Source organism: Phaethon aethereus, assembly GCF_964289735.1.
Source record: "Phaethon aethereus genome assembly, chromosome: 2".
NCBI classification, from domain to species: Eukaryota; Metazoa; Chordata; class Aves; order Phaethontiformes; family Phaethontidae; genus Phaethon; species Phaethon aethereus.
In genome coordinates this window covers 94,707,149-94,728,148 of record NC_138582.1, presented here as the reverse complement: position 1 = coordinate 94,728,148, position 21,000 = coordinate 94,707,149, and the positions used below count along the sequence as shown (strand labels likewise).

Here is a 21,000-nt window from a genome sequence, read left to right as displayed (position 1 = left end):
GATTCAAAACACATAGGGTACAATCCATTCACTCATGTCACATGTGCCCATCAATACAAGTCCCTCCCTCCACTACTCCACTAGTCCAAACTTTAGGTTCTATATAGCCTGATACTCAATAAATCTAATTTAACATCACAGCATAGATCGGCTTTTAAAAATTCTACTACAGAACTTGCACATATACAGAGCATTTATATTCTCCGGAGGTTTAAGACTAGTGGTAATCTCCATGGGTAAATCACAGCCTCTAAGAAGTCACAGCTGAGTAATAGCAACAGAATGCAATGACTACAAATGAACAGAGCTTGACTATGAACGCAGCTTAGCAAGTTGTAATTTTTCTGTAAAGATTATTTTGCTCCCAGAGTTTCAGAATGTCATAGTATGCTTTTCAGCATACATGACAATATTTGCAGATTAAAGGCAGGTCCCAAAACAGGATGCAGCCACCAAAAGGTAACCTGAACCTCAATTCCACAGGAGTTTATAGGTCAAAAGGAGCAGCTTTAAATAAACACAGATTCTGAATAGCAACCAGCATAAACAAGCTCCAGCTATAGCTGCTGTACACCCCCCTGCCTCTGTCTGGTACCAGTCAGACTCCTAGAAGCAGGCTTTGTACCAGCTGTACTCTGTTAATCATGCACACAAGAAGACCAGCACAAGGGACACTGAAGTAGACTAAACAGGACAAATCAGAAGGTGTTAACAAAGGTCCCTCCAACAAACCAAAAAACAAGGATGCACTCCAGCAATTACTCCCTATTAGCCTTAGGTTTATCAGAAATACGACAGCAAAATGACCACCATATTTGAAAAATGGCAGAATGTGATAAGAGAAATCTATTATGTGCTTGTAGGCTGGTAGCTGCAACTGAGGCATCAGCCTTTCAAGCAGCAAGTGTTACTGTATTTTTTAACTTTGTAAAACTAGGACTATATACTAATATATACACTGCATCTCTTGTGCGCAGGTTTCACAGTTTTTCCATGTGCATCTCTGTGATAAAAGTTTCCACAAGTCCATCACATTCAAGGATGAAGCTGACTGCATTTCCATACGAACCACTTAAGTATCAAAGCCTCCAGAAAGTCTTTTCCTATCCCGTGGTAGCAAGCTGACGCTTACCATTAGGTGGCAGCGTAAGATCATCTGTTCCCTCCTCCCAGATGAACTGTTCTGGAAGCTGGCGTGGGAAGAGGGAAGCATCTGTATTGAGTGGGTGGATACAGAAGTATGTGGAATGTACTTAGCATGTCAGCATTTGCTTTGTACGAGATGGATCCACCATAATGACCCCTGCCACATGCAAAACAACAAACACTACGCAGAAGTTTTCTAACCACCGCTAGGTCTGGCTGCTGTTACTGCTTTGCAGAGAATGGATTGTCCTAGTCTGACAGAGTAGGTAAAGGAGGGCAGGAAACCTTTGATTCAAGGTTGCTGCGCAGGAGGGGAAAAGTATGTGGTACACCTGAACAAGCAATTCATTCCCAAATCTTACGTACATCTAAATGTTCAATCAACAGATTTCAACCAGTGCCTTTATGAAACAGGCATCACATATTCTCTCCCAGAACTGTTCAAAATCCTGAACAATCCTATGTTGGTAGGACATAACCTACCAACCTCCTCTCCTAACAGCTCTAAACTGCTAAAACCAACCCAAGTACTGCAACATCACTGTTAATGTTAGAATTTTGATGACAACTTTCCACATTTGTCAGACTGAGGCGACTACTCTGTATACTCCTTTTCTTCCTACAAGCTATTTAAGCCTTCTTTAAGGGTTTCTGGCTACATCTGCATAACACCACAGGCAGAAATATTCCTTGGGGAGGAAGGTGGCACAGATCTGCTTTGCACTTGAAGCCAGCATAAAGACGGTGATAGAAAAATAAGCTTTGTATCAGTCTTCACTCCATTCTGAAAACTAAAAAACTGGATCTCAGATTAAATACTTTAAATACGTATTTTCTGGTGTAAGTGAAATACTTCATAGCGTACACACAATATAGACTAAGTGATAGCAATGTAAAAAAAAATCTCATCTAATTGGATCAGTTCTGTGTTTTAAAAGACAAACAAACAACTGTTAGCAAGGCAGGAGAACAAACGTGTGCAAACACTCTTCTATGAATAAATTTATGACTTTAAGAATCACCACTGAAACATAATAACCATCAAGTTCAAGTTTCATTACAATACAAATGATTTTATTACTTAGCAACTGAGATTCTTTATTAGTTGTGTGGCACAAGAACAGCAATTAATGCTTGGGAAACACAAAGAACTTATCAGCCAGAAATTGTGTATACTTACTACTTGTTAAGCTTGCAGGCTGAAAGATGATGACTTGTACACAGCGTCTACATGTAACACTTAAAATATCTTGACTATGTAAAAAACCAGGAGGATGAGTGTGTGTCCATAGTTCTTACCTTGCATCCTTGCAACATTTGAATATGAAAAGCGAATTCCAGTGCATATTTTGAGCATTGAGTATATATATTACTCTTACAATATATCTACAGACAGCATTCTAATCATTAACAGAATGTGTTAAACCCACTATTATCTATTTCCTTTAACTCACAATTCAAACCTTTTGTTCACTTAAATCCCAGTCACTCCCAGTTAAACTCCAATCTTGGATCTACTGAGTCAGAATAAATATTTTTGTCCCTGTGCTTGCTGAATAGTTTAATGAAAAGCTGTACTAAAGCACTTCTGTTTATTAATTATGGGATCTTTTTTCTGGTATTTCAATGTCCCATTTGCAACACCTTGACAATACCCACCTGAATGATTCAAAAGCTATGATTAATTTTCAGACACATTTTAACTGGACAAAGCACCATAAACAATGTTTAAAAAACCCACAAAAGGAACTTTAAGGACTAAGCATAAGTCATATTAAAGAACAATAAAAATCACAACAGATATGTGATCTAACTCTAACCCATGCTGCAGATTTTATTTTCTGTATCATTTGCTGATGAATAAAAAACACTTTCTACAGGGAGGACTTCTTTCTCTCTTTCAGTCTGTAGTCTACCCACTTCCTGCCTTCTCTTCAGCATGCTCCCATCTAGCTTATTCCTATCCTATTTTCTCACATCTATTTTTCACTGTTTTTCTCCCTGGTCCTCTGTTTAAATCTTTCTTTTGTTTACCACTATTTGCATAGCCAATACAAGGCACTGCTTTCCCTTCCTTATCAGCTATCAGGCTGCAAGTGTTGTAAACACCACGAAGTCATACCAATGCCAAACACTTCAGCTTCAAAATTAAAATGCATCCCAATTTGCACACATTTAAAAACAGTTTAAAGAAGCCAAAGTTTATTAATAATGGAGAGACCCATTATGCTGCAGAGTCCCATCTCCTTGTATACACAACTGTTCTTCATCATATTAGGCTTTCTTTTATTTTAAAGCATCCCAAAATTCTAACAATTTTTATCACTTCTAGTGACAAATTATTCCCATGCTTAGTAACAGTTAATGCTAATATCTTGCTTATCCACTTCCCTTCTTAATTTATAATTGCCTTTTTTCATTACCTTGTACAACTTCTCATTACATGCCCATCCCATACATCAAGTATTTGCACACACGGGAGTTCAGTTAAACTATATGGCATTAGTATTTTATGAAAGTAAACATTGCATTGCTCCAATTTTTCAAGCAAATTATGAAAGCTTTTCCATTGGGGAGGCAGTTTTTAAACACAGAATGTTCCACCTATAGTAACAACTATTAACACCATGCTGTCACCCGCAGCATGAGGGCAGACCAGGCTTTTCCTCTCTTTCCCGACCTCTCTCCCCTCTCCACAACATAACCCTCAATCCCTCTACACAATTACTTGTTATATTGACACTATATATATATATTTCCTTCTCTCAAACTGGTCATTTTCAACACCAGTGCTTGCCATAATCTTCATGCTTCACCTCTAATGACTTGGAGATCAATGAACTAGGCTTGATATTATGCTTGCCCAAATATATCCCTATTCTCCCCGCCTCACAAAAAGTTTATTTCCTATCTCTGTGTACATATTTCTGACATTTAATTTTCACACAAAATAAGAAGTTTCATTAATATGATATTTTCTAATGCTTTCAGGTGAAACATTTAAAATATAGTACTGTTGGATTCCTATTTAACAAACATCCAAACAGATGACTATATTAAACAAATCCTAAACTAATGCTCTTAAGGTTTCTGGAAGACAATTCTTAATCTATCACATTGACACTGTCTTAACTGTAAGAACTATAATTTTTCCTTAAGAAATCAAATACTACATTACAAGTTTTGTTAAAATAAGAACAAATTAAAAGTAATTGTGTCATAACCATTGTACTTACAGAAAGAAGTATGGCCAGATACATATGGATAGAGGATTATGCAACAGAACTAGTTATCTTGACTTAAATACCAGATAAAATAATGGAAAAGCTGTTGCAGGGTTCAACAAATACAGAATCAACACAGAGAAAATTAGTTTTAATGTCAGCCAGTCACAACTGTTTCATACAATGTTTGAGAACATATTATATGGGCTTTGAGATTAAGTGCTTCACTGAAAAGAGTAACCAGAGAAAATCAATATTGCTTGAGGTTTGCTACCATAAAATTGATTAAAAACTTAAGCTTTATGCAATGCCAATAGAATATAATCACATGGATTAAAGAACTAACTACAAAAAAACCCCAAAACAATCTGTGGAGAAGCAAACCTGAGAACATCCGTAGGTAAAGTTTACTAAAGCCCACATTACTCTTTCATCGGTATTTGCATCATCACCAATAATAGCTTTACCACCAATTTTTTTTTTTATAAATAGATGGTAAAAATATTAAGAAGAAAGACTGTCATCTGGACTGAGAAGACACACTTGTCAAGCAAGCAACAAGTAGAGAAACACAGTCAAATGCAAAGGAATGGCCTGGATTCCTTCATCCTACAGAATGATGAGTGACCATGACAGCAGCAAAGGTAGCAACTCAAGAGAATCAGCTAACAAGCCACTCACTGCTACTTGCCAGTGCAGCACTGCAGTAAAAAGGATTACCATGTGTTGGTTTTGTTTTTTTAATTTATGAACAGGGGAGGGAGAGTGGAGAAGAGATAGGAAGTCTTCTGACAAGACACTGGAATACTGTCCACAGTCCACATTTTAATAGGAATGGAAAACTGGAGATGATGAAAGAAGTATCTACTAGAAGTTACACCACAGGCTGGAGAAAAATACTTGAGACAAAATCTTCAGCTTATTACAAAAGAGAATGAGTTAGCACTTTGAAAAAGAAAGAAAAATACATATTCAAACTAGGAAAGAAATGCACAGCCGGAGGCTGGGAAGCTGGTGATGGATCCACTAGAAATCCCATACAGATTTTGGGAAAGTGCAGTTTCCCCATCAGAACAAGGTAACAATGGACGCTGCAGATTTTCTCCAGTGCACTCCTCCTCACAAACAGAGTATTCAGCAGATGAGATTCCTAGTAACAGTTTAATTTTAAATAGCCTTTGGTTTTGGTTGAGCTGGTATCTTGATCAAGAGAAATATTATTCCTGATGCTATTTCTAGGAGTTGGTCAGGTTTGGAGTGTCCTGTTTAAAGCCCTCTAATTCCATTTATCACTCACTATAAAGTTTCTATTTCAGAAAAAAAAGTCATAAATTCCACCATACTTATAAACAAAAGTAAAGAAGTCTGTGGGTTGGAAAACAGTATTAATATGTCAATAAAATAAACTAGTTGATGTGGTATAATAAATCACATTTTACAGTGCAATTTTAGCAATAGATAGCAATCTAAACATCCTTAAAAGCCCCATGAAACTCAGATGCAACAGTACATATTCTATAACTACAATGTATAAATCCAAAGCCTTAGGTTATTTACCAGTCCTCAAAATCTGAACATCACTAGGGTTCAATATATCAGGCTTTTACATTATCTACAATTCTAACTGATGATCCAAAAATGAGGATTATGAAGCAGGATAGAATGTGCACCAACAACTCTTTTGAGCACCAAATAGTATACCGACAGCTAATGTATGTATTTATTTTTAAATCTTTCCCCGCCCTGTAAACTGTTAAACTTTTCTGGAATTCACAAAGGCACATATAGGGAAAACCACTAAAAAAGTGGATTAAAGGCATTTGGTACTCACTTGTCTATCTCAATACCAAGCGGATTAGTTGGACGTAGGGACAAGGGGGGAATCCCTTTGTTCCTATCAGTGCGCATGTCATAATAGTTCATTTCATCCACCCAGACAGGAGACTGATCCAAGATACCTAGAGAAAACAAAGTGCAGATCCTTAAAACAACAAGGGCGGTCCAGCACCATCAACTTCTAACATACTGAATTAATTTGAAAAATCCTGATAAATATAAAATGCATACCTAGGTAATATATTGGAAGTTACATGACAAAACAACCTGGATGCAATTATGCTAAATTATTTTATTACAGCTGCTGAAAAGGTATTCATGGCTGGGCATCAAACATTACCTCTTACAGAGTGCACAGTTTCATGTACATTAAGAGCATTTTCCAGATCAGAGTATTAGTATTTTTCATTCCCCCAAGTATTTTGGTATTTGTCCAAACCTTGCCATCTACTACTTTTAAAATGAGCAATTATCTGGAGGTCTTCTTGTATGCATATTTTAGACAAGATCCCTTTTCTATGCCACTCACTAACCTACATGTAAGTGAACTTTGTCCACATGCCAAGATGGATGACTCAACGGACACTGGACTGACTTTGTTTCCAATGCCGTAGCACAGGTAATGGGTAAAGGTGAGGCATAATAAATAGGTCTTGGCCCTCAGCCAAAAATGCAGTCAGCCATGCTCTTGGCCATGCCCTTCTGTAACATACCCATCAGGTACTCGACACCAGAAATTAACCCATCCCCACATGTAGACATTTTTTTAAAATACCAGTTCTCCTCTCCCATCACCAAAAGCTTCACTGTGTAACATTTGCACTTGATTCACCTTTCTATTATTAATATCTTTGTAGAGCTTGGGAGAAATTATGCACTATTTAACTGTCACTGAACTGCAGAGAACAAAAGCCTAAAATAGTTCTTGTAGGAACGCCTATGTTAGAAAAGATAACTATCCAACTTCATCAATGGAAGTGTTCTGAAAGAAACATTTTCAATCTAGAGGGTATTTAGACTGGATTCTAGATTAAGCAAAGGTCCCAGACTGCTTGGCAACATGATTTTAATGGTTAAGCATCTCATAAGAAATACTTAAGACTTTCTGTCTTGCAGGATGGTTTGAATTACAAATAAGAAATGGCACTAAGGGCTCAACTTTCTTTATAGGATTTACTGTCAGCTCAGGATTTAGGTGTAAAGCTCAGGAGCTGGTTTATATTTTTTATTTATCTAGTACACTTAAGTGTAATTACTGGATCTGTTATGATTTTTTTAGTTTTAGAAGTTTTGTGCTACTCCTTAGAGAAAAATAAAAGGTTACCTTTCATAAGTCATTGAGGGTTTTATCAGGATACAGAAAGGACAATTAATTTCACATATACCATGAGTTTGTCTGTATATATTTGCACATTTTATCAATATACTCTGCTTTTTCTAGACAACTGAAGATTGTCCCAAGGTGGATCCATTTGAAACATACATTTTATTTAAAGAGGCATTGGGTCATATATTTGTTCAGCAAAGAAAACAGATGTGAATTTGAACAAAAAAAAAATACCTATTTTTTCAGGTTTAAGCAGTTTGAAGGAAACAGTTGAAGTTCCTTTGCCACCAGACTTTGTTGTAACAATAATGTCTCCCTTGTCATTTTTAGCCTGTCCGACTCGACACACAATTTTACTGGCAGACATCCATTCAGCAGTTAGCAGACAGTTGTGCCCACAGATTGTTAAACCTGGGAAAAAGAAAAAAAGAGATACCCTACTGTGAATAGAATTATCTTTTGAAATTCTGGAATGCAAACACATGTATGATGATTCACATATTTTACATAAATATATGACCCTTCTCTAGTCCCTTACAGCCAACTAGAGTGAAAGAGTCATTAATATGTTTTTCAGATGTTCCCTAGGTGACTTCAGGTCTTTTTGTCCTAGTGCCCCTTCATGAGACACACGCAGTGCCACTCGAAGCTTATTTTAATCTCTTCCACCAGTTATGGGCTACTGCAACTTGTACTTCATGTCATACAATAGATCTTCTGTCTGCAAGACACTAGAAAACTGCTGTTCAGTACTGTACTTACGTGAAACTTCTGTCAAAACTGCAGGCAAAAAATCTTTTATAAGTTCACTCTGTGTGACTCTGCATAGCAAAAAAAATAAAGAAACTCTGCGAAATATTCACAATGTTTCTTCAAACTTCTTTGTTTAGCAGTGTATTTGGCAACACAGAAGGGGTTTTTGGTCAAAAAATATTAATTGCCAAATATTCTGTCCTAATCTCTTCTGTAAAAAATTCATGATGCAAGACACTGATTCTGCCAAATAAACTGCCCTTGTTGTATGAAAGAAGAGTGATGTAACGTTCATCTATTTCCTTTTCTAAACCTTCTCATAACAGAATGTTACAGAACGTCACAAATGACAGGCTATCAAATAAAAATACAACATACATTTTAGCCACGAAGCTCTCTCATAGGAACAGACTGTGTGTATTAAAATACATCAAGCTTTAGTGTTTAAGATGACCTCTTAACAGTTAAAGAGTCAAGATACGCCTAAATGCAAGGTCCAAGGCTTCCTGGGGCTTCACGTCAGAGCAGTCTGGCCAACTGATCAATCTGATTGATTCTGGCCAGATGAGGACTCTAGATGCTGGAACAGCTGGACTGTTTTCTCAGATCTAGAACAACAAGTTCCCATATTCCTAATCAGAGTTTTGTTGTCCTGAAGAATTGGCAAGATCCTAATTTCTATAGTATCGATTTGGAGAACAACTTCATTAGGTTCTTCTTAAATAACATCCTTACCTAGAAACACTTCCAAAACGACGAGGCCATACTAGTATGTTGGCTGTACTGGAATATAAATTAGACAGGCATAGCAGTTTGTCCCATTGGCTTGGTTTTTGTTTTTAATTTCTAGAAAGCTCTGACCAATTTAAGAAATACTTACAGACAGAAAAGGGTCAGCATATGTGGCTCAGTACCAAAGTTTCACACTTACTTTTCCCTCACAATTGAAGTCTTTGACATTACACAGCAGACAAATTTGGCAGTTTTCATGGTTATCAGATGTAAAAATGCATTACTGCCTGCCAAAAAGTATTTTGAAAATGAAAACAAAAAACTCCACAAAAACAGAAAGGCACTGAATATTCTTACAACTGAGAGCAATTTTACTTGAGCAAGGACAGTATATTTCTTTCTTAAAAGATGTCTGAATAAAGGAGGGGGGCACAACACAAAATAGGATACATGCACACAAAAAAGCCTTAAAATTAAAAAAAAAAAATTTGGTTGTTATTTATTTGCAACATTATAACCAGGCCATTTTTTATTTTTCACAGGGGAAGAAAAAAACCACACATTTATGATGCATGGGTTTTAACCTTAGGTTATATTATTACATCTCTTTTGGTTTTATGCTAGCAACTTTTCTGAAGGAAAAATGATTGCAGTGGGAACTAAGACTAACTGAAAGAATTTGTCTGAACCATTCACAAAGAGGTTTTCACCCTAGAATTTCAAAGGTCTGAATTCATGCTTAAGTTAAATAATACTTTAAAATCAGTGTCTGAGCTATAGCAATTTAGTAGGGTAAACATTTTTGAGAAACTGTTTTAAAAGTACATGTATCAATTATTTTCTACTCAGAGGTTCCTAAAGCTCTTGAGAGAACAAGATTACAAGATCCAACACGTCTAAAATGGAGGGAAACAGCCTTTGTCTGTATCTTAAAAATGCAAAAGAAAGTAAGTTTCTATTAACATTTTATATACCACACTAAATATAGTAATTGCACAAGACAATTTCTAAAACAAACAAAGGCACGTTGGGGGACACCTTTTGATAGTACAGATACAACATTTTTTACTCCAAAAGACAAAACTTCCCTTTAAAAAAAACTTCATTTTAATTTGTTGCATGGTACAAAAATCTTTGAGAACATCATACTGGGGTTGTAGCTTTTATGTGCTTTTCAATAAATAGGCAAAAGTATTCTCATATTGAGACTTTCAATTTTGGTTAAGCTTATATATTGACAATTTTACAACACCTACAAAATACAGCTGCAAATGTCTTAAAAGACAAACTAAACCTTGAGAGCATAAATGTTGCAGGTATCTCCTGGATTTGGCTTTAAAGAAAACTTCATTTTAATTTGTTGCATGGTACAAAAATCTTTGAGAACATCATACTGGGGTTGTAGCTTTTATGTGCTTTTCAATAAATAGGCAAAAGTATTCTCATATTGAGACTTTCAATTTTGGTTAAGCTTATATATTGACAATTTTACAATACCTACAAAATACAGCTGCAAATGTCTTAAAAGACAAACTAAACCTTGAGAGCATAAATGTTGCAGGTATCTCCTGGATTTGGCTTTTTGTGCCATGAGGTATAGAGTTACAAATAAAAAGTTTATTTGGTTTCAAAGTTACAAACAGATTACAAGAGGCTCTCTCAAATGAAACAAAATGGCATATTCTTCTATTATGTGATATTCTGTTTATATATAAAAAAGTTTCTTGCTTTTCATTTTACTCTAATGCATCTCAATAGCAGATTATAAACTTTATAAAACCCTCACTCAAACTTGCTTAAATCTCATGGCTACAAAGGCTCACTTTTTGCAAGTATTTCCATTCAAGTCACAAGGAATATTTACATGCCTAGTTTAACCATGAAAAGAAATTGTTACATGTCTGGGGCCTTAGTCACTTACTGGAGAAAGCTGAGAATTGAGCTAAGGAAAAAAATAAGGCAATCCATTATTTATTTTTTCATTTTTACCTCAAAGCATGAGATTATTAGCAGCTACGTGTTACAAGAGTTACTCCAAAAAAAAAAAAACCAAGAAAAAAAAAATACTAGCAGTTAATCAGCTGTAATACTGAGGCACAGTTCGAGAGATGTCTTCCTTCCAAGAACCTAGCACTGATCACTTCTAAGAGGATACCACCAATGAACTAATGAGCTTATTGAAGTACATCAACCACACAAATACACAGAAATATACTCACCTATAACATCATCAGTTATGTGATTATTTCTCAATAAAGATTCATTAGTGTACCGGAACCTTGTCTAGCAGCTCAGGAAAATAGTACTTCCCCTTTACAAAGGACAGCAAACTGAAGTGAAGGGGAAAATTGTAGTAGCTTATGCTTGGCCCCAAAGTTCATTGTGGTGGCCAAGAATGGATTTTGGGAATCTTGGTTTACAGCCATGAAGTGAAGTATTGTTTCTAGCAAAACCAAACAAAATTCCAATGGACTTCAGAGGAGTCATGATTCCACAACAAATTAGATAAATTGTCTCTAGCATGAATACTGAAGTACACGTACTCTTAACTTACAAAAGAAATAAGGGAAAATCCAGTAGTTATAGTTAACTTGGATTTCCAGAAGATTTTACAAGATCCGTCTTGAAAAGCTTAAGAAAATTAAGCAGCTATAGGATATGATACTCAAGTGGATAAATAGCTTGTTAAAAAAAATAGCTTGTTAAAAGACAGAAACAGGGTTACAGTAAAAAGCGTGTTTTCACTGAGGAAAGGTTCCACAGGGTGTGTGCTAGAATCACTTATGATTCACTTATGAATATATTCATAAATGACAAGATAAAGAGGTTATAAAGTTTGCTGATGATATTAATTTATTCAGAATGCAAAAACTGTAAAAACTAGAAAAAATGCGGAAACAGACCTTATGAGACTGAGTGGATGCATTATAATACAGCTGCTATAACAGCAGCTGAAATTCAATGAACAAAGATATGATGCACACAGGCAAAACCTTAAATTCAGAGATGACAGGCTCAAACTGACTACTAACCCTCAAGCATGAAATCATGGGACTAGATTAGACAGAACAATGGAAAACACGACTTTGATGCTTAAGACTTTTCACCTGGAAAAGAGGCAACAGAGCAGTGATGATCAAGATCTGTATGGTCAGGAGAATTGGAGAAAACTGCTTGTTCCCTCTTTCAACACAAGAGCTATGATGATTCAAATGCAGTCACCATGTTAAAACCAAAACAGCGAAGGAAATGGTTCTTCACATAACATGTAGCTAAATCCTTGAACCTGCTTTGTCATAACTGTTGCAGATACACAAACTGACTTCTACACTAGCTCAAGGAATAGGAATGCTCAGTGACTTTCTCAATACACTGAAAGCACTTCTGATAGTAAAGTCTCCATGCCGAAATTCTCAATGCCTGGGACAGTACCAAAGGAGGATCTAGTTACACCTACCCTCTTCTAGTACATTCCCATAGGCATTCATTTTTAGCTAGTGTTTCAGCACAGGATGTTGTCAGGCTAAGGGTTCATCTAGCAAAGTACGGTCATTCTGACTAGTTAGACATTGGGCAGCATCCCTGAATTATTGGATTAAAGCGTGTATTCCTGAAAAGGGCATTCCTCATACCATGCAACATAGATTTTACCATGCAAAAAAATTATCTCTAAATATATCCTAAATGTGACGTTCCACAGTCTCAAAAGAAGTTTAGGGGTTTTTCCCAACTCACCTATGAGGTCTGTAGGCCCAGTCCCCAGATTTTCTCCTCTGATTGTCACTTTTGTCCATGAGATGCCTTCATTGGGAGAGATGCCAGTTACAAGTGGGGGCTGCCGTGCTCGAGACATGATGTCTATTCAGTTACTGAAAACTGAGCTGCTCTTATCTGTTCAACAAAAAATAATCATTTAAGAACAATAATTATATTATATAAAAATTATTTAAAACCTTTTAAGCTGTTCTTTTAAAATTATAGAGAAAAACATGAATGTAAATATGGAACACCACTCTCAAAGCCTTTTTTTGCCACATACTCATAAAACAATAAAGAGTATCTACACCTTCTTTGCACTTCCATTTTTTTTAATTATAGCTCTAGTTCTGAACTGTAAAGAAAAAGTATATTCAGAAAAATATTAGACACTCAAAATGCTTAATGAAACTATATACACACACTCCAAATAACTTATGGCAGAATTCAAATTAGCCTGTTCAATCCTCTGTGAGAAAGTTATTACTGTATTCCTTAGAAAGTTTAGAATTGCTAAGCTAAGTAATAGACTATGATTACATATTTGGATTACTTCCTCATCAAAAGTAGACTTACTGGCACAGACAGTCCCATGGAGAGAAGTCGCCAGCATGTATTTGTGTAAAGCATCAATTTTTACATAAACTGAGAAAATTAAAGCATTACTTACAGGCACTACACTAACAGAGAACATCAATAAAACAAATAATATCCCAACAGATGAAAAAAGGTACATAAAATTATTGAAGAAGCATTTCCAGAAGAGTATTCCTTTGCACCTGAAGCTAGGAGTCAACTCAAACCAGTTTAATTAGCTCTGTAATACAAACACCAATATGGTACTCATGTTATGTAGCCTACATTTAGTTTACTATGCAACTGATCCCAAATTCCTATTGCTTATTAGCAGTTTCCTTTGTGCAGCTCTGCAGCTGTAAGAAGCAGATGAGGATAACCTGAAGCACGTTAGCTCCCACCAACTTTTCCATATTTACAACACTTGCCAAACACAGAGCCTGCCCATAGGTACACAGGTCCTACAGAAGTCATAAGACAGGCAAAAAAAGTTTCTTTTAATGATTTCCACGGTAATTTTGCATCACCCACTACATTTTATGACTCCTGAATTCTTCTACTAAGACACAACTGCCTTAAAATTCCTAGTTAAAAAAAGAATTCATTTGGTACTCTGGAATTTTGTAAAGTTATCTATAATCACTTTCTAATAGGAATTCACCTGCATTGGAAGAGTAAGAACCAAAAATAACCTCTAGGAAGAAATGTTTTTATTTCTAAGAAAATCCAGGAATGATGAAACAGGTCAGTATTCAAAAACCTGAGATACACATTTAGAATACTTTAGCGTACACAATTTTAGAAGTTTGGGTTGGTAAAAAATGAGGAATTTTAAGTTAAGCCAAGCTTCATAAAGCTTCTCTTACCTCTTTTTATTTTGGATCAAGGTATAGTTTCTATTTTTACTTGCAAATAGTCAAGTCCATGAAACCCAGAACCTCTGTAAATCAACCCTAACAATAAACTGCAGTAAAGTTGCAGTTTCCAAGCACCTGCAGTTAGGAAATACCAGAATTAAGAAATCTATCATTGTTTCATCCGTTTCTGCATATACAAAATACATTCATTGTACCGCCATACACCATGCTTCCTCTACACTAACCTCCCCAAATTTTTCAGTGTTGCTAGACAGATCTGCGATGAGGATTAAAGAAGCTCCCACTGACCGGTTTCTTTCTTCATGTTCTTAAGTTGGAATGCACACTGAAAATGAAGATGGAAATTGGAAAGGCAGGAATAAGGAGGAAGATCTAATGGTGAAAGTAGTCAAATACTGCCGCCGGAACAGGATTCTGTCTCTATCTATACCACAGATGCATAGCAGGTCACTTACAATAAAACTTTACAGTAACATTTTTTTCTTCTGTTTCTGGGTGTCCAACTTCAGAGCCCTCAGTCACACCTGAAGTCAGTGTGAAATGTACCCTGAACATAGGGAATGCTGCACAATACTCCCAAATATTCAGGTCCTAAATAACCACCTCAAATCTAGAAATACATACGATCTTAAATGTCTGCTTCTCAGTTTTGCATATAGAAAATAGGAACGCTATCACACATCTCAAAAGCTATTTTGAAGACAAATTCATTAATATGGAAAAGGCACTTAGATACTCAGAACACCACAAAACTATTAATATCTTTTGAGAACTTTTGAGACTACCTCTGAAGAGCGTGCAACTAATAAGAGATGCAGATTCCTGTTGAACAAGCAAGAATGTAAGTTGCAGTATGTGAACCACATCCAGTACATGAAGGAAGCCTGGTATAAGCCCATGATAACACACACAACATACGTCTGGAACTAAAGTAGTTTGGTTTTGTGTTTTTAACTGGCAAACCTCATAATATTTCTTGACTGGTTGACTTCACAACATTAAAAATTAATTACGTTTTTAATAAAACATTAATTTCCCATTTTTTTGCAAACAACAAACTGATGAAAAAGGAATTAAGTTACATAGTATCATAAGGATGCTCTTATAAGTCTGTATGTAAGACACTGGAACCTTTTACGTGAGCCCAACATGAGGCTAGAGAAGTAAGTAGTCAATGGATGCAGTCTGTAACCTTGCGGGTAGAAGAGCACTGAAGGAGAGAAGGACTGTATCAGCAGATTACAAAGAAATCACCTGACAGTCATCTCCAGCTACGAAGAGAAGGTTGCGCTCTGGCAGGCAGAGTCCTCTCCCTCCTGCTCCCTCATGCCTTACTCCTATTTCTTTCCCAGCACTGTTTCTCCCCTTGCACAGGGACAGTCTCTGCCTCACTTCAAAACTGAGGCCAGGTCCTAGTCTTGCAGCTGAACTATTTCCTGCCCCTATACTGCTGATTTTCCCTCTGACTTCTTATTCAAAAGTTCAAGGAGGGAGGAGGGGAGAGAGAGAGGCGTTAATATCCCAATTTTCCTTTCAAATCCTGACAGTTTGGTAACTCCTCCTCCTTACCTCCCATTCCTTACCCTGAGCCTTCCTGTCCCAATAGCCCACCTGCACTATTATCGAGCCACTTCCTTGCCAGGTGAAAACGACAGACCCAGTCTTCTGTCAAGACCCCTGCTCCTGGAGTCTCAAGGCTTGCCCAGCTCTCCTCCCATCTGCGCTGCATTCAAAGCTACATTACCACAGCATCGCCTGACAAAGCAACGGGCAGCGCAATAGAATTAAGCTTCCCAGTTCCCATTGCTAAACCTAATACTACCTGGAGCAATCAGAACCCAAAATTAAAGAAGACTCAGGTGCCTAAGTTTACCTAGAGCGAGGAGGACAAATTGCATCTATTCTTCATGATCTTGCCTACATAGCCTTTGCAGCTTTCCTCACAGATGCTCAGCAGAGTGCTAAGATACACAACAGCCGTAAAGAAACAGTGGGGTTACGTCCCCACATACACACCTAGTCACCTTCTGCAGGAAGCAGCATGTGTCTAGATACCAGTAAGACAATAAGACAACATAAAACACCTCTTATTTTTGAGCAATTTTTTTCATAAAGATACATATAGAATGTTAATCAGTAAAACAAATGTAAAAAAGCCACCTTCAGGAACTCAGTGGTAATAAGCAGAGAAAGAAATCTTGATAAGAACAAGTGAAACAGAAACTACTTTGGTATTATTTTGTTGATATCCCCCCCCGCCCCGCCATGTTATGGTTCCCTTGCTTTGCAGACATTGTTTCTTTCAAAATACCTAGGCACACAGGTAATTGGTTTGAATCAATACCAAAGCTGAAAAGTAATATTACAACATATTTTTCTGGATTTCAGAAATTGGCACTAGATCTCCCTTCATGATGAGCTGAATAAATGTAATAAAAATGCTGAGCCTCCTGAGGTCTGATATTTCTTCTAAAGTATTTCCATACTTACAGCAGAATTGCTTTAAAATACCTCACTGGAATGAGAGGACCACAGTAAATCTGAACACATTACAAAAGCACTACAGCACCACACTACAAAAGCAATAGAGACGCTCTATTATTATTATTTTTAAACAGCAATTGGTTTCATTTATTTCAAAGTGAAGGAACTCTATGGAATCTGTCCTTACTATGAATATCAAACAAATGCTTGGGAGTCTTCAATTCATTATAACATTTCCTCTCCTCCTTCTTACGACAAACATGTCAATAGTTAAAATGACCAAACTGCTTATTGGGAAGCCTTGCCAGTGTACTACTGTGGCCCAAAAGCAAGTTTCTAATTTTTTTTTAAAAATTTAAGGCAAAGCTGAAAAAAATAATTACTTTTTCATTTCATGAAAAAAATACAATTATTTAACTAAAAGCTTTTGTTGCAATTCTATACATTGCCCTAAAGAGAAATTATATTATTTACAAATATGTATTATGTATACAATAATAATAGTAATAATAATAATATTTTTTTTTAAAGCAGCCCGCTTACTGAAAGACTGGTTCTTATATGGACATGGGGAGATTGAATAAAGACAGTTTTCTATACAAGATATTTCCTCTGAGGAGCCAGGCTCACTGAAGAAGTGCTAACAAGACTACTTTTTTGCAATGGACAATCTTCTATGCTAACAGACATCTCTTTCCTTCTTCGTTCCCCTCCCCCCTTTTTTAAACTTCATTTCCTCACACTATCTCCCCAGCAGTTTAACATGGATGACATCTGTTTGACTGCTCTCTTGATCTTGCCCATATTATTGTCTCTGTTATTCTGTCATAATTCTTGTTATGAAAGTGCAAGGAGTTAGAAAGCCTCTGCAAAGACCACCTATTACAAAGCCATCTTGAAAAATGCCTTTCATAAACATCATCATTGTCCATACATAAGCTTCTCAAACAAACTGTCCTCTCATGAAGGTTTAGTTCAAAAAAAAAAAAAAAAAGCAGAAAATTCTGAGCATTACAAACTTTCTAAAGAGGGGACATCTTCACTCTTTATCCTAAGGAAAGCCATATTAAAAACAAATAATGAAGAAATTAATATGGACCCACATAAGGGGAAAATACAAGTCTAGTTGCTTTTCGGCTTTTGTAAACCTTCAGCTGGTATAAAATGAGAATTTTTAAAAAGGTTTCCCCACTCAACTTTCAATGGTGAGCAGAGAAGAAACACAAAATGAAATGCCAACAGCTACTGTTGGCTTATCTGTTCTGTAAAGCAGAGTACTGCTTACCACTCTGGAAGAAGTGCCCGAATATGAAATAAGTGAACAACAGAAGTTCAGGATTTAAGGATATTAAATTGGATGGTAAATTCTAACCCCAAAGGAAAACTACAAACATCACAAAGGCATGGAACTTTGGAAGACGAGTAACAATCAGGTGCCACCTTACAAATTTCACCAGTGGAAAAATTAGCCATTGAACAGTTTCAATGAAATGAAATGAAATGAATCATTTTTCATGAAATGAAAAGGAGTTTCTGACCTCTAGAAGAAGGTAGCAAGTTGGTTCCAGTGACTTAAAATTCAGTTAAGTTAAAGTTTTCAGCAGGACTTTGTCACAGACACTGAATGTAAAAGACTCTCTCGGAGGAAGGCAGACTCAAGGTCAATGCAAGCGCCATGGTCATGTAGCAAAGGGAATCTAAACTGTCAAGGAGGAGTGAAAGAAAAAGCCTGTTTGTCATCACTGACGAAGTTTAAGCTACAAGCAGGCATACAGGTCTTCAGGTATCAAATATTTATTTGTTCTCACTCATATATACGAGATAGAATACAATTTTTACAATGTTGAGTCAGGAACAGCAGGAATGACCAAAGCACCACCCATGTTCAAATCACAGTATGCCTCAGATGTTGTTGTTCACTTTTTAAAAAACAAACCAACCTGAAACCAGTAGGTGAGCTACTCATCACACTAACATCACAGCATTAAATGCTTTCCAAATGAACAGATTTATGAAATGCCCTTTTTTAAACAAGCAATAAATACTCAGATTCCAGAACCTAGGTGGATGGCCTTTTCACCTTAAACTACACAAACTTGTGCTTCTACTAAATAAATCTAGTAATTTGTTTTCACTAGAAAATCCAAAAAAGAGTCCCCTGAGTGCAACACACTATGACAGTCAGTGAAGGGACATAGCAAATGATCCCAAGAAGGATGAAAAAGCAAAAGGCTTCGTACATGTTTGTACTCAAAACCATTACAAAATGATGAAAAACACTATTGTAACCTTTTCTGTGCTTTATCTTCCCAACAATATAAATTCAGACAGACAATCTACATAAACCAAGATTTAAAAGCATCCAAAAAGCAGCACTGTGAAAATAACTGACATTTATTAACCCCTCTGGAGATCTTCAGTGCCCTAGAATTTCCACAGCCTTCAACACTGCATTAATAACACAAAGTCCATTCCCGCAAGCCTGCCAGAAAAGACTGGGAAGTGAATAAGCTAAACAATGCTGAAATTCCAAGTGATATTAAGAATCTATGCATGTTTATTTAAATAATAAAAGAAGACTTGTCAATTTAAACAAGAAGTGCTCACAAATCTTACATTCGGGGGGGGAGGGAAGAATCTCTTCAAAACACTACTAAGCTACTTATAATGAAAAGATGAACAAACATAAAAAAAGGAGGTAATTTCACTGTCACACAGAAAAAACAAAGCCTCATTTGTCTTGCCCTGTCATATCCGGCATGTTGATTCAAGCCACTATTAACACTGACAAACATGTTAACCTACAGGACAACGTTACATGCCAAAATCAGTTTCAATTTGGGAAGACGTGCAAGTTTTGTGGTGGAGAGGGCAAATGACAAAAAAGAAAAGATTTGGGGTATTAAGTGACATAATATGATACCCTTCTCTTTTTAAAAGGGCTCCTGAGTATTCCAATCAGTTGTGAAGGGTGTACTAGAGATTTTAGTTTTAGGGTAGCCAAGGAATAAGCGTAGCAGTTTTGCTTTCACAATAGCCATGCTCGCATATTTCATCAGTACCTCGGAGGTCCTGCTTTCTTTAACCCAGCAAGGTTACATCTTCAGGGCTATATATCTTGACAGAGTGAAAGCAAAATAATCACAGCACTCAGCGATGCCATTAACATTTCTGAGTCACAAGGGATTAAAAGGCTGGACCCGAGGCAGATGCTGCGAGAGCCCTCGGCGGCGGAGTTCAGCGCCCGTTGCAGCCCGGGCTGCAGCTGCGAGGGATTGACACCGCTAACTGTGGAACCCCGCGCAGGAGAAACTCCGGGCACAGTTCCGGCATCCGAAAGAAATTAAAGTAAACAGTGTTGCTCTCTCTCATCCACCCTGTTAGCAGCCTCTCGGTTGAGCTGGAGACCACACACCCAGACCACACAGCACCAGCTGAACTCACTCGCACGCAACATCTAGAAGCTGTCACTCCGCTGAGGTATGGGGAGGAAAAAGGGGGGCAGGAGCGCAAGTGTGCGTGTGTTTAGAAAAGCTGCTTGCTCTCTCCTCCTATCGTTACAGCTGGTTATGTTTTGTGTGGTTGGGAAGGAGGGAAAGAAGGGAGGGATAAAAAAAAAAGACCTATAAACCTCACTACGAAAACATACTGGTCTTGGCCTTTTCTAGTAATGATTTGCACTCCTCTTGTACTAGTTTAGTAGCTGATGAAGGACTAACAAAGCATCCATTTAACATCAATTAACCTTCTATCTATCACATGTCAAAAAAAAAAACTACACGAGTATAAATCCATTTCCTTGTACATGTTAAATGACAGCATCTTATCAGTTATGATGTACAGCATACCTTATATATTAATGTATTTTTACATCAGGAATTTCGTTTGACACGTTATTTATTGGGGGGGGGAGATTCCCCGCAAAGAACAATTAACCGCAAATATGCCGTTACAACATCAAAACGCTGAATTTTTCCACAAACATTCCACTGTAAAATGAAGTTTTGTTCATTAGTATCTTACACCATAAACAACCTGAAGGAAATGAATGAGCCTACGTGGAACACCAAGTTTGTGACCCATCAGCAGGAAGTAAAAATAGCAAACCTCTAAATATAGATTAGAAAAAACATTAATCTATAATACAGATGAACAGAGACTTTCAAAGAGGGAGGGGGGTGTGTGGGAAATTCTTTGGTTGTTTTCGTTCAGAAAATCATTTGATCTGCCAATTATATCGCCTGTTCAAACAGAAAAATAAAACATTGAATAAAACATTTCAAGAATT

At 36.8% G+C, this 21,000-nt stretch overlaps 1 protein-coding gene across 1 annotated transcript in view; it reads right to left on the bottom strand.

Annotated features, from left to right (window-relative positions):
• EXOC2 (exocyst complex component 2) overlaps nt 1-12,871 on the bottom strand; it is a gene marked incomplete at both ends in the record, with an annotated part of 122,401 nt that extends 109,530 nt beyond the window's left edge. The window contains 3 exons of the mRNA XM_082015211.1: nt 6,202-6,328; nt 7,768-7,944; nt 12,754-12,871. Coding sequence (XP_081871337.1) covers nt 6,202-6,328; nt 7,768-7,944; nt 12,754-12,871 — 422 coding nt within the window. The remainder of the gene's footprint in view (nt 1-6,201; nt 6,329-7,767; nt 7,945-12,753) is intronic.
• Between the last annotated feature and the right edge of the window lie 8,129 nt (nt 12,872-21,000).